Source organism: Rhinolophus sinicus, chromosome 14 (genome assembly GCF_057876585.1).
Source record: "Rhinolophus sinicus isolate RSI-liver-muscle chromosome 14, RSI-T2T, whole genome shotgun sequence".
NCBI classification, from domain to species: domain Eukaryota; kingdom Metazoa; phylum Chordata; class Mammalia; order Chiroptera; family Rhinolophidae; genus Rhinolophus; species Rhinolophus sinicus.
In genome coordinates, this window is record NC_142514.1 from 118,655,561 (window position 1) to 118,670,207 (window position 14,647).

Sequence of the window (14,647 nt, forward strand, 5' to 3'; positions counted from 1 at the left end):
CCGCACTCCTGTATTTGGTCTTTGCCCTGAGGTTTTTGCCCATCGCTGGGTTAAGTGAGCCAAGTCACATGCTGATTTCTCAGGCAGGAACACTCAGGGCCACAGAGTGTGCACATGCTGTTTGAATTCTCCCCTTTCCTGGGACTGCAGTAGCTTTGGGCTGCGTCTGTTGCCCCATCTCTTCATTTGTCTCTTCCCTCCTACACTGTTTGCCCCCCCATCCACCCGCCTTCAGATGTTTCAATGTGCAGATCTCGCAGACATTTGTGTTTTGCACAGGGAATCACTTGTTGAATTGTAGTTGTTCAACAACACCATGTGTCTGACATCACTACACATCCCTTCTAAATAGGTAAATTGATTTTCTATTTAGATTGTAAAAGAAATCACAAATCCCTACTAGGTATGGACAAATGCTTCTGAAGATTACATTTTATACACAGTGTACACTTTCCAATACCAACTTGTTAAGTATCTAATAACTATCACAAGAGTGTAATTTCACATATCCCTGCAGATAGCCATTTTGGAGACATAGAAAAATTGTAGTTATAACAACATATGGAAACCATCAGGGAACAAATTATTTTTAAAATACTGCAAATATAATTCAAACATCTTAGAAGTAGGCATTAAAATGTGGCATTGTTTTAAATGATATAATTTTATGTTAGATTGTCTTTTTACAAATAAAACAGATGTGTGAGTATAAGGGGTAGCACAAATAACTGGAGTAATGGAATAGTTCTGTGTTTGTGATTGCCTTGGTGGTTACTTGAATCTGTAAAATAAAATTTTATAAAACTATGCACTAAAACACTGCGTACAAACATTGGTGACACATGAACATAGTCTGTAGTTTAGTTAATAGTATTGTGGCAATGTCAGTTTTCTGATTTGATAATTGTACCATTCTTATATAAAATGTTATTATTGGAGGAAGCTGAGGGATAGATACACAGAAAAGCTCCGTACTATTTTTGCAACTTCTATGTTTAGTCTACAGTTATTTCAATAAGACAACAAATAAAAAAACAAACCAATATGAATGATGTGGTCGCTTCTTGAGAATTGAGAAAAGAAGAAAGTAAGGTAGTTTTATTAAAACAAACAAACAATGGTTAATATTGTAATAAATGCATCTGATGTTGCTTTAGAAGCTCTTACCTGTTTTTACTGTTTGCCAGCCCAGGGAGAATGGGCTGCGAGCCTGTAGGTTGTAGGAGGAGATTGGGCTGTGGTTGTCAGCTGCTGGACTCCAGGAGAGTGTGGCTGTGCTTTCGGTGATTTCCTCAACGATCACTATCCCTGGGGGCCCTGGGGGACCTATAGACAAAAGGGAATGGATAAAGTTCAGTATAAGCCATGATGAGGAGCCATGAAAAAAGTATTTCCTATAAGGATCCAATCAAAGTATGTAATTGTCTTAATGAAATACATATTTGTAATGAAAATTGGCAATAAAAAGAGATGGGATGCGAGTTGGCTTCAGTGATTTCTGGGGAGTAACATAATTATAGATTTGATATTTTTAAATCACACTTTGTGCTTGGAGGCAACTACCAATTAGCATTATATTTTATAGGAAAAGAAAAAAATAATTAGAAACAAACAAGGATATGAATGTCAATATCAACTATGGTTGTTAAAATCAATCACAACTTACAGAGACAGCAACAGAGTGATAGGCAATGCTATCAGGCACAAAAATGATGCCATTATTACTCAAAAAGTATAGGCGTATGGGTCTAATATTCATGTTCAGGAAACCTACAATGTTCAAATACTGTAATGTAACTATCAAGTAGCTTCAACTCTAACAGGAGAGATGTGAAGTTTCTGAAATCATGGTAGTTCAGACCAAGAAAGGGTATATATTAGAAGTGAAGCATGAAAAATTTTCATTGGAAGTTAAAAGGAAGTTATTATGATTATGATTGTTATTGTTATTATTATTATTATTATTATTGGTGGGGGGCATGCAATGAGTCAGAAAAGATCATTTCCCTTTTGACCATGAAAAACTGGTACAGAACAGTGACAATCAATCTATGTACATGTAAACTCTAGCTTGAAGAAACAACCCTGATCTGATACGAGGAGAAATATTACTTCTAAAATAGTGATTTCTAATAGTATTTAAAATATATAGTGTTTGCATTTTATTGGCTAAAAAAAATGCCAGTTTTCTTATTAACATTCTTATATTTCCTAATATGGACAATTCAAGCTGCAAGGATGCTTTTATTTTCAATTAAAAAAAAACCCACCCTTAAGTACTTTAAATTACTTTTCTGAATCAGTCCTTGTGTAGCAAGTTGCTCTCTGGATTTCGAATCATAAAGTTTCAGCAGGAAGAGCTGAATTGGACTACAAGGAGCTAAGAAATGGTAGAGTGCTAACGAGATGGAGGTGGTCAGTAAAGACTTCTGGGTAAAAAATTTCAACAAGGGTCAATGAGATGGAAAATTGAAAAGCCTCAATAGGCAAATGCCATTTTTAGAAAATGAAAAATTAGCATTTTTATCAAGACTGAGAAGAACCAATAGTAGATAGCAGACGCCAAAGATTTAGAAGACAGGTGCTATTCCATTAGGAAGATGACAAAATATTAGGATTGTGGGCAAAAGGGTAGAGAATAACCATGAGAAGTGGCATTTGTTTGTTTGTTTGTTTGTTTGAGAGAAATAAAGAAAGAAACAATAAATATATATAGAGAGATTTTGAGATGGCAATAAAAGGAAACTTGAGAGAATTCATTTGGGAAGGTTCTCATTTTTTCATTAAAGAAGAAAAAAGAAAAAAAACACATACAGGTGATTGCATGATAACAGGACCAGGAGCAGAATGGGAAATGTCTCGAATAAGCACATAAGAAAAGAAGAAAGACATGAAATATAAATATTTTGTAACAGTACTAGAGCTCAGATTTGTTTCGATAGCATCATTTTGAAGTAGAACTGACTGACATGGGAAGGTTAGGCTAGAAAGCCAGGACCAGGGCCAGAGAAAGTAGTTAATTGGGTCCATTCAGGTTTAGGACTTTATAAATTTGGAATGGCTTATCATCAAAGATGCCAATGTATCAATGACAATGGCATCATCATGGACTAGGAAGTCAAGTGAACCCAGAATGGTGCTGACAAACTAGAACTAAAAAAAAAAAAAAGAAGTTAGGGAAGCCGGGTTATTATGAGGGGAACATATAAGAGCAGAAATTTGTGTTGTGAGGAGAAAATTGTGCAATTTGTGATTTAAGTGAAGTGTACTTTTGAGTGAGAATTTATCTGGAGTGGAGAATATGGTTGCTAGGCCTGACAAAGTCAAGTACTTATGGAAGAATATATTTGATGTGTCACAAGTATGAATGTTCAAAAGGATTAAAACAATGGCTATGGATGAGATGAGAAAATAAGTGAGATACAGGTGCTGAAGAAGATGTCGAACAAGTTGTTAGACTGTGGTGACAGGGATACGGAGGACCAACTATAATGATAGTACTATAATAATGATAAAACTGTTAACTTTACTAACAATACTAACATCTACCACATCCTCAATGTACTATATTGAAGCAAGGTATTAAGTATTTTGCAAACATAAACTTGTTCATTTATTTCCATGTCACTGGGGTGGGCCTTTTATCCCTATTTCATAGAGGATGTAATGGAATCTCAAAGAGATTGTTTAGTCATTAAGTGATAAATAAATTCCTTAGTCAATCACATTATTATAGCTCAGGTGTTATGCTAGGCAGTGGGTATCAGAGAGTCCATTCTAATAAGAAGTCATTTGCCCAAGTCACTCTGCTAGTGCACAACACAGCTGATGTTTAATTTGAATTTGGATCTAATTATAAAGCCTGATTTGTCCAAAGAAGCAAAGAGCACACAGACCATTACTCCTTTCACTGTTAACCTAGGGAGTTGTTTCAACTGAACAAAGAAAAGCAAAGCAAAACAAAACAAAACAAAAGCAAGTGTTTGGAAAAAACACATTTAAATTATGCAGTAGAGATAGAGACGGCATTTGAGGAACGCTTTTGGGACTTTGTGGCAGCCTGTGTATAAGATGGCCACCATCACTTCCTCTCCTGCCTGTCCACACAGGCCATTCTCTCATTGAAAGGTAAAGTCTATACTTCCAACTCCTTGAATGTGGACTGTGACTAGCTGACCCAAAAGACAATGGTAGAAGTGACACTGCTTTACTTTTGAGCAGAGGTTATAAGCAGTTTTGCAGCTTCATCACAGGTCTTGTGGAATGCTCATGGGAACATTCAGCTGCCAAGTTAGAAGTCTGATTAAATGGAAGCTACCATTCTCTGAGGAAGTCTAAGCTAGCCATTTGGAGAGGCTCATGGAGAAAGGGAGATGCAACTTCCCCCAGCTAGTCCAGGCATCTCAGCCCAGGCACCAGACACGTGAGTGATGAATGAGAGATCCCGAGTTAAGAAACTGGCTGTGTCTATCAGAGGCCAAAACCACATGACAGCCATTAATAGTTTGATGTTTTGAGCCAGTAAGTTTTGGAACAGCAATGGATAATTGGAACAGACTTCAAAACAGTTTGAGAGTTTGTTCATACACAGGAAATTTGCCAGGAGGGTCTTCAAGATGCTATGAAAACACTTGAAATTTAGCTAATGTATTCAAACAGGAATAATTACCAACATAATTCATTTGTTAAGCTCTTCTGCATTGTTTCATTTATCCTGTTCCATTTCATCCATTATATTTATTCACTTCTTCAAAAATAATTTATTAACAACCACCTATGTGTGAGGCAGAGGCATGATAGGAAATATTGTGGCAATAACTATTTGTTAACTGAAATAAAATGATTTGCCTTTATAAGTATTAAAGCTCCATGAAAACGTTTATATTAGTTCTCTTATAAAGGTACATTACTTTTTTTTTTTTTTTTTTAAGATTTTATTGGGAAAGGGGAACAGGACTTTATTGGGGAATAGTGTGTACTTCCAGGACTTTTTCCAAGTCAAGTTGTTGTCCTTTCAATCTTAGTTGTGGAGGGTGCCGTTCAGCTTCAAGTTGTTGTCCTTTCAGTCTTAGTTGTGGCAGGCACAGCTCAGCTTCAAGTCCAGTTGCCATTGCTAGTTGCAGGGGGCGGAGCCCACCATCCCTTGTGGGACTCGAGGAGTTGAACCAGCAACTTTGTGGTTGAGAGCCCACTGGCCCATGTGGGAATAGAACCAGCAGCCTTCGGAGTTAGGAGCATGGCTCTCTAACCGCCTGAGCCACCAGGCTGGCCCAAGGTACATTACTTTTAATAATAGTTAATAATTACTCTAAATACATTTTTAAAAACTTCAGCTGGAACAAAAAATGGTATTTACATCATAACTGAAAATTCCCCACGTATTTTTCTCTGTATGTCGCTATTTTCCCAAATATAGTCTATAGTAAAATAACTGGTTACAGTGAACAAGATTTATGTACTCAGGATACTGATTGTGGCTGTGCAGTTATTTATAATTACAAACCTTTGTAAATAATTGTCCAATAATCATGTAATGTTTAAATCATAAAATCTTATAATAAAATGTTAGCCACCCATTAAACTGTCTAACATATCAGATTATTTAATGACATGGGAAATGTTCACAACATAAGCGAAAAAAGTGGAATGCAAAATTATATGCATGTGAAAAAATTAAAAAAATGTATAGATAGTAATTTGCCAAATAACTAAAGGAAAAGACTGGAGAAAATGCTTTCAAGTATATGTGGTGGTCATTGCTTAGAGGTGAGTATGTAGATGACGTAAATTGTATTCTTTATAGTTGTTTGGATTTTCCAATTCTGTACAACAAGCATGTGTTATTTCTGAAATTATTTTTAAAAGTTATTATTTTAAAGGAAGCATCCATGTTGTGATATGTATGTAGTAGCCTAAGTATATTGTATTTAACCAAACGTTTACTGAATGCCTAGTATGTGTAAAGCTGAGTAGTGGGAGATGGGTAGAGGACAAGATAGGGTTACAGCCCCAGTTGTGTTAAAATCCAGTGGCAGAGACAGATGTTTTACAAAAAACAAAAACAAAAATGTCAGGAAGTGATAAAGTTATGTTCAAGTGCTTTGGAAGGTATGTGTATTTTACATCTCATTATGGTACTTGTGACATTGGCTATAATTATTTCCTGTAATTTCTATTTGTCTGAATATTCAACATGGTAGTTGACATATACTAGGCCCTCAATAAATATTTGTAGAAGAGATAAAAGGGAGAAGGGAGAAGAAAGAAGGACAGAAGTAACTATGTTTTAATTTTGGAATGCTGGGTAACAATAAGTAAACTAATTTTAAAAAATAATTATTGTATAAGACAAAGATCCAATAAACAGCCATTTTTGTTAAATCAAAATATATTTGATTTAGCATTTTTTTTTTAGTCAAGCTTAGGGTGGGTTGGTAATAAAAATGACAGAATAGCTCCATGAATGAAGAATATAAACCATTTCATATGATTTAATAAGGCTCATCATTATTAGAAACTTACTATGGACAATTTTTCTAAATCATCGTAAATTTGAAATATTTTTATGAGTATCATATTGTAAAAATATTCTGAAAAATTAGTGATATGATTTACCTTTTAAGACATATTAATTTTCAACCATAATAAAAATGAAAATTAGATTTATAGTTATTATATTAGCATTGGTTTATCGATGTTCTATCTACAGAGAAAAGTATATTTTTAGATACTATATACTGATGATGGCTGAATTTAACTTTCTGTGCATATTTAGGAGTGAATTACTTTAATATAATGTAATACCATCAATACTTTTGTTTTTAAGGCCTGTTAATGATGGTCATATTTTTGCCATCTTTTGACTGTTTTTTTTTTTTTTAAATCGAGGAGTGAATTTTCTCTTCAAAGGTTTTTTTACAGCTAATTTGCACAAGACATTTGAAAATGGGTTAACAAGAGGTAAATTTCTCAGAGATGACACGTGTGACAGTAGCTACCGTCTGAATGTTATACAGATGCCACTCATGTAGCAGAAATCTCATTAATTTTATACTTAGTTGTAATAATTCAGTGTCAGTGGCAGGAATCTGGAAATGCTTCCTTCCCCCCATTCCTGATGAGAGTGCTATTACATAGAATCACTAACATAAATATTTGAAAAATAGACAATTTAGAAAAATGGACAGTCTCTTTATTTCTTCATTGAAGAAGTCTGAGCAAGTGATGAAGCACAAAGACCCCCAGCAGAAGCCATGTTCTCATGAATTCAACTTATCCTCAATCAAGCGCTCTCCAGGTCTGCTATTAGATTGCTCTCACATTGACTCATTCCTTTGACTTAATGTTCAGTTAGAAAATTTTCTTCTCTTGAGAAGCCATTGACATTTAAAGTTGAAGAAAACAAATGAAATATATATCTCCTTGTAACTGCTAAAGCTGTTATTGTTAAGCTGGCGACATGAAACACAAATCTAGTACTTAATGTAACAGTTAAGCAATGTTATAGTCTTGGAATTTTTAAATTAACAGGAGTCATCTATTGGCATTTTCAGAACAGGAAGGAGTATGTGAGACAGGAAAAGTCCTTAAATAGAGACCAAAACAATCCTCCGGCTTTGGGGAGAAAAGGGAGTTGAAGTAGGTGTCAGCTTTAGTCTTGACAACAAATGAAGTGATATTTCTTGTTCAAAGCAAATTATGGCGAATGTGGTAACAAACAGGAAATTGTGTACTGACTTCTTGTAAAATCACAGCCATTCTCCTTTGAGACAACAACTGGTGGTTCCAGGCTTTAGTGTTCTTGAGGTGTGGCTGTCCAAACTTTCTTGAGGAATAGTTCTTAAAAACATCTTCCCAGAAAAATAGCAATTTTTCTGGTTCTTTTTCACCTGGAGCGCATTACATGCTCTGCCTGATTCTCATCTCACACCTACTGATACAACAAAATCCCTATTGTTATATGTCATATTTTACATTTAAAATCTATTCAGTTTTTTTCCCCATTTTTATTTGATTTGGGGGACTTTCATGCTATTTTTCTCATGTAGAAGTTTTAAGTGAAAAATGAAATTTGTTGGGATTCAAAATATGAGGCAGATCTTTTCTTTAAATTCTTTAAAAGTAAAATGAAAAATTTGATATCAAATATGCCAAGGTATCTTAAATTGGTTCTATTTTTAAGCTCATACATATGGCTTGGGAATAGACACCTCTTACTTCTGAACACATGTATGAATATGCCGCAGGAAAAAGCAAGCAGGCATGGCAATCATTCATGGAAGCAAAGTCCTGAAAATGTCCTTCTAATACCAAGTGAAGAGGAGATTTAACTACTGTCTGCAAGATTTGATTGACATAGAGGAATAAACTTAATAATTCAGGCCACAAAGAGTATTTTTTATTTTTATCGTGTAGTTTAATTATATGCAATGAGCCATCTAGTACAAAGGACTATTTTGCGTGGATCTAATTAAAAAAAAATCTATACATAACAATAAAACATGTCATTAAATGTAATAATCAATAATGCAAACAGACTTTCTGTAGCTCATCGAATATTAATATCTATTAATAACTGGTCATTGAGGTTTTCATCTTTAGAATAGAATTATGAAGAATTACGGTATATCCTATTTAGGAAGTATAGTATTATTGATAGTATATTTATTTTTATACAAAAATTGACCCTGACATACTCTTGACATACTAGGTTTGCAAAGTCCCACTTCATATAGTATTGCATTTTTTTCTTTTTTAACTTCTCCTCAGATACTTCCTTACCATCCTGTGTTCTCCATGAAGTCTATAGGGTGTTCATAGATTTCTTTACTATTTATGAACCTAATTTAAGTGAACATTTCCTCAATCCTATGAGAAAAACCAACTCTTTTTTTTTTTCACCATGGGCAGTTAAGGATTGAAATGAGAGATAAATAGTTCTAACTATTTTTTTCAAAAGCAACTTTGTTTTAATTTGGTAAAGCTCATCATTTATCATATCTCTCTATCCATCCATTATTATCACATTTATTATTATTTACCTACGTATATATCTACCTACCTACCTACCTATCATCTGTGTAACCTGGTTTCTCAGCATAAAATTCCATCTTTCTCTCTTGGCCTATTTAACAACTGTTAGGTTTCAAATTTAAAATCTCTGCTTAAGCTTCACTTCCCTGGAGAAGACGTTCTCTGAATGCCCTATGTAAAATTACTCAATTATATACGTTCATAGTACCATGTGCCTTTCATTCATAGTTGAAATCACAGTTGAAGCTTCTACTTAATTTTGTGACTCTTTCATTAATGATTGCTTTCCTCTTTGGATTTTATGTACAGGAAGGCTGGAACTGTGCTTGTAATTTGCTCACTACTGTATTTCCAAAGCCGAAGTACAGTGCTTGACACATAGTGGGTTATCAATATAGATTTATAATAAATGATTGAATGAATATTTTTTTAACTTAACAGCCTAGCATAGCTGTTGAGTTATTTTTGTACACATTTTCATTTTTGACCCATCAAGATATGAGAAAGAGTAATATACCTTTACAAAATCAGCACTGTTCTGAAAAAAAGCCTCTTACTATATATTAAAAATAGTAGCATTCTACTTATGTTAGATTGTTATCTTTGTTAAATGCTGTTAAATAGATACCCATCTGATCATTGTGTGTTTCTAAACAACAACAACAACAAACCGCCTATTAGTATCTTTCATATTTTGATGAGCAAGATAACCTCTGGCATGTTTGTAAAAATGTAGATTCCTTGGCTATACTCAACAGCAACTAAATTGCAATTTCTGTGGCTAGCATCTCAGAATTAAATTTTGTATAAGAAGCCTAGGACGTTTTTATACCCTACATTTCAAGAAAAACTGACCTAAAGGAAAGAAATTTGGATACAGTCAGAAGAATCTTATTCAAAGTTTTGACTTCTTTATGTAAGAGCTTTGTGAAAGGTTCTGAACTTTGGGCAAGTTTCAGAATTTCATTAAGTCTCAGTTTTCTGATATTTTATAAAGGGAAGGATAATGTCTATCTTATATCATTGTGGTAAGAATTACATAGGGTAAGGCATGCAAAAAGTACTTTGTAAATAGTTATACTATCACTGGTTGGGCCTTTCAGGAGCTCAGTAACTTTGACAATGTCATATGATCTCATAACACTTCTTTTTTTTACCAGTAAAAACAAGAACCTATGTATTACATTTGGTTTTATAAAAATAAATAAGAATACATGTGAAAATTATTTGAGAAAGAAAAATAATGTACTATTATTGGCAGATTCAACAATCTCTATCATCTAGGGAGCTTATAAAATGGGGGGAAAAGTAATGCTGAAATAATAATGATTTAATGCACATCTATCAGGTAAAAGGCATCATGCTAAATGTTATGTACTTTCCCTTTAATCTTGACAACAAATTTGGTATTGACGCCACTTTTCCACAAATGAGAAGATTGAGTCTCAAAAAGTTCAGGTGACTCACCCAAGGTGATACAACATTCCAATAGTGGACATGGGTTCAATTTTGATTCTTAGTCACATAAGTATCTGAGTTTTAACTCCATACAATTCATTACCACACAATACTACATATAATTCACCATAGACAGAACATGTAGATTTCAGAAGATTAAAAATTATTATGAGCAGGGGCAAATCATTCATATTGATTGAAAATGGATTTAGAGGTAGAAAATGTATGATAGAGATTAAATGGACTCTGTGATTGACTCCCTAACGTTCAGGCCACATGTCCCAATGTAGTGGAGGGAATTAACCCCTCATTATATGGATGGGCCTGATTAGTCTATGTCCATCCTGGCAATCTCACGTGCCCCTGGGAGTATTGGTTCAGGAAGCTAGGTCTAAGCCAATTAGATCATGGTAATCTTATGATAAATTCTGATTCAGGAGTAAGCAAATGGTCTAAAATGGCAAAACCAAATAGAGGGACATTTGTAGAGATATGCCAGTTCTTCCCTGTTGTATGTGAACAAGAAAGCATTTAGCCTTTATTTTTTGGTCAGTCATCCTATGACTATAACACTATAGATGACAGAATGAAGAGATGGAACCAACTTGGGTCCCTGAAAAAAACTTGAGACCCTGGATCAACCAATTAAAAAATCTACTTCCTTTCATGAGAGTCAGTACATTTCCTTATTGTTTAAACCAATTTGAATTAGGCTTTATATTCCTTGCAACTGGAAGCATTCTACGATACAAAAGATAACTAAGAACAACTCCCTTGGTTTATGAAAGATTAAAACTGGAATAATTCCTTATCTGTACTAAGACTAGTTATATTGGCATAAATAACCTGAAAAGAGTATCTCCAACAATATTAAATTGCTCCAGAGAAACACCTTGGAACTGAAAAATTACAAGTCAATTGGGAAAACTGGCAGAACAGTTGGCTGATCAGAAGCAAACAGCCAAATAGGTAAACACATAATGCAATGAAATTATTAAAGTGATTTAAAAATTTACCTGTAGGATAATGGAATAGTCATTTTGGATAGAGACTTGGGACTTATTAAAGATGTGCTATTATAATCAATGTATTCCTATGACAATAAAGTTCAACAAAGTATTGAAAATAAGAAACAGAATTTTAGAGTAAAATTGAAAAAAAAACACCCATTTTACAAATCCACGATTAAATATTCTGTGTTTCTCCCTGCTATGTTAAGAAAAAATTAAAAACAAAAAAAAACAAAACAAAAAACAAAACAGAGGTCTGAAAGGGTTGGAGAAACTACCATGTGACAGCTTTGAATGATGAGGCCTGACTGGACACCATAAGACTGAGGTTCTTATTCAGGATTTGACATTTTCCAGTCAAGTCACTTAGGAGTTCAGTTCATACCTCTGGGACACAGAAGGTTCTTTAAATACTGAGGCTGGAAGGATGGGTTTCTCAGTGAAGATTCCAAGAAAACAGTTTATCTGGGCTGGCACTTAAAGATGTAATAGGTCTCTCTCCCTCCCTCCCTCCCTCCCTCCCTCCCTCCCTCCCTCCCTCTCTCTCTCTCTCTCTCTTTCTCTCTCTCTCTCTCTCTCTCTCTGACAAAAAGGGTAAGTAAATATGCCAAAGACTGGAAAATGTTTTGAGGAGAGGGAAAGCAGGAAGTTTAAGTTTCATGGGAGTAGCAGGAGTCTATAAAGTTTGGGGAAAGGAGCTTGAGAGAAGACCTTGAACAGCAGGTCAATGAGTTTGAACTTTGTTAGGAAGGGAGTAGAGAGCCTGGAAATGTTTTTAAATTGGAGGTGGACCGATACATTAGCTATTATAAAAGAAGAGTCAAGAGTCAGGACAGAACATTATTCCAGAATTTCATGCTTGGAAAAATTGGAAGAATAATGGTAGAATGAAGAAGAAATCTGGAGGAAGTTTTCAAGTTTTCTTTTCAATTTAATGCAATTAATTTCAACAGAAACAAATTCTATAATACTACTGAAGTGCAGATATAGGAAGATACTAGTTGGAGCCTGAAGAAAGTTCAAAGGGTCAGGAATCATCATTGTGAGCAATGTGATAGGTAATCAATAATGTGAACAGTAATATTGTTGAACAACATTGAGAACTTATATGAAACAAAAAGCATGATTTTATAGGGGCTGGTCAACACTGTCCCATTACATTCTTTATACCCTATGTTTGCTCATAACAAGCAACAGAGGTGACTGAGTTTAAAAGTTGGCATGATAGGTATCAAGGAAGCCAAGAATTTCAGGCAGGAATTTATTTAAGTATAGCTGGTGACCAAACAAGTTAAGTCCATGTTAAACTCAGGAGAATACTCAACAGGTGGGAGGCACCTGTTGCAGATTAAAGCTGTTATCAGAGGTTTTATCTCCCAAGTTATAGGTCAAAATACACATAAATACACATGGCAGAGCTTCCAGGACACAAGTTAGGGCCCTTACAGTTGCAAATAAGGCAAGATAATAAAGTGCTGGGCCCTCAGCTGGCTGATCTATCAATTGATAGTTCAAAAACTCCCCTCTTGGACATAAAATCTTAATGGACACATAAGCCATTACTTTAGTACTCCTATTTAATTTCTTTTGAATATACACCATGTAGCCAGAATCCAGCATATGAAACCTCTTTGTTATTGCATTTAGTTTTTAAATATTTAGGTCAGCATTGCTTGTGAGAATGTGTGTGTGTGTGTGTGTGTGTGTGTGTGTGTGTGTCTGTGTGTGTGTGTGTTTCAAAGAATAAGGTGGAGTGGAAGGTGGGATGGAGTCATGAAAAAATGCTGATGGACTTATAGAGCATTATCTATGTTAAAGTTCTATATGTCTTCTGTAGTCATAATTTTTGTCTTGATGTTCAAATGCAGTCCTGCTTTGGCACTTTCTTCGTTCACTTTCATCAGAAGTTGTTTCAAATCATTGCTACTTTCTGCCAGTAAGATGGTGTAATCTGCATATCTTACGTTACTGATATTTCTTCCATCAATTTTCACTTCTCCTCCTGAGTCTAGCTGTTTTCCGTATATGTTTTGCATACAGATTAAACAAATAGGAAGATAAAATGTACCCTTGTCTAACATCTTTACTATAGGAAACCATTCTATCTCTCCATATTCTGTGCTGACAGTAGCTTCCAGTCCACAATATAGACATTAAGCTGGAGGAAAAAAATGACACATCAGGACAATCAAAGGCTGAGGTACACCAATTTCTTTTAGAGCAACCCATAGCTTTTCATGATCGATGAAGTGAAAGGCTTTACTGTAGTTTAGAAAACATAGACTAACCTTCTTCTGAAATTCTTTGGAGCACTCCAGTATCCAAAGAATGCTCACAATTAGATCTCGAGTGCCTTTTTCTTTTCTGAATCCACCTTGAACACCCAGCATTTCTTGCTCCATACAAGGTAGAATTATTTGTTTTGTTCCATCACCTAGAGAATTGCTTTACTTGAGTGGAAAATGAGAGCAAAGGTCCTATTGTTACTGTACTCTTTGGCATTTCCTTTCTTGAAGATTGGGTTGTATATTGAATGTTCCCAGTTGGTAGACCTTTGTTTTGTTTTCCATATTTGTCTTTTTAGGATTTTGACAGATTCAGTCTCTGTGGCTTGAAGTAATTCTATCCATATCCCGTCTACCCCCCTTCTACTACAGAAGATATAGACAACTTTAACGCAAGCAATGAAGATATTGACATTGTTAAAGATTTTGCTTACCTTGGTTCAGTCATCAATTCAAATGGAGATTGCTGCCAAGAAATCAAGAGAAGTCTGAGACTTGGAAGGGCAACAACGGAAGAATTAGGAAAAATCACCAAGAGAAAAGATGTGTCATTAGAGTCCAAGGCTAAGATCATCCACACCCTCGTATTCCCAATTACCATGTATGAATGTAAAAGTAGGGCAGTGAAGAAGGCAGATAGGAAAAAAGAAATAAAAATGATTCATTTGAAATATGGTGCTGAAGGAGAGCTCTACAGATAGTCTGGATCACCAGAATATAAACAAGTGAGTCCTAGAGCAGATTAAGCCTGAGATATTAAGCTGGAGGAAAATAGTGACAAATCTCACACTGTCTTATTTTGGCACATCATGGAAAAGCAGAGCTCTTTGGAAAAGTCAGTAACACTGTGAAAAATAGGCG

At 34.9% G+C, this 14,647-nt stretch overlaps 1 protein-coding gene across 2 annotated transcripts in view; it reads right to left on the minus strand.

Moving 5' to 3' along the window:
- CNTN5 (contactin 5) overlaps positions 1–14,647 on the minus strand; it is a 1,286,475-nt gene that overhangs the window by 78,904 nt on the left and 1,192,924 nt on the right. For both annotated transcript variants that reach the window (XM_088791491.1, XM_019741696.3), the window contains one exon: positions 1,168–1,326. In XM_088791491.1, the coding sequence (XP_088647617.1) occupies positions 1,168–1,326 (159 nt within the window). The remainder of the gene's footprint in view (positions 1–1,167; positions 1,327–14,647) is intronic.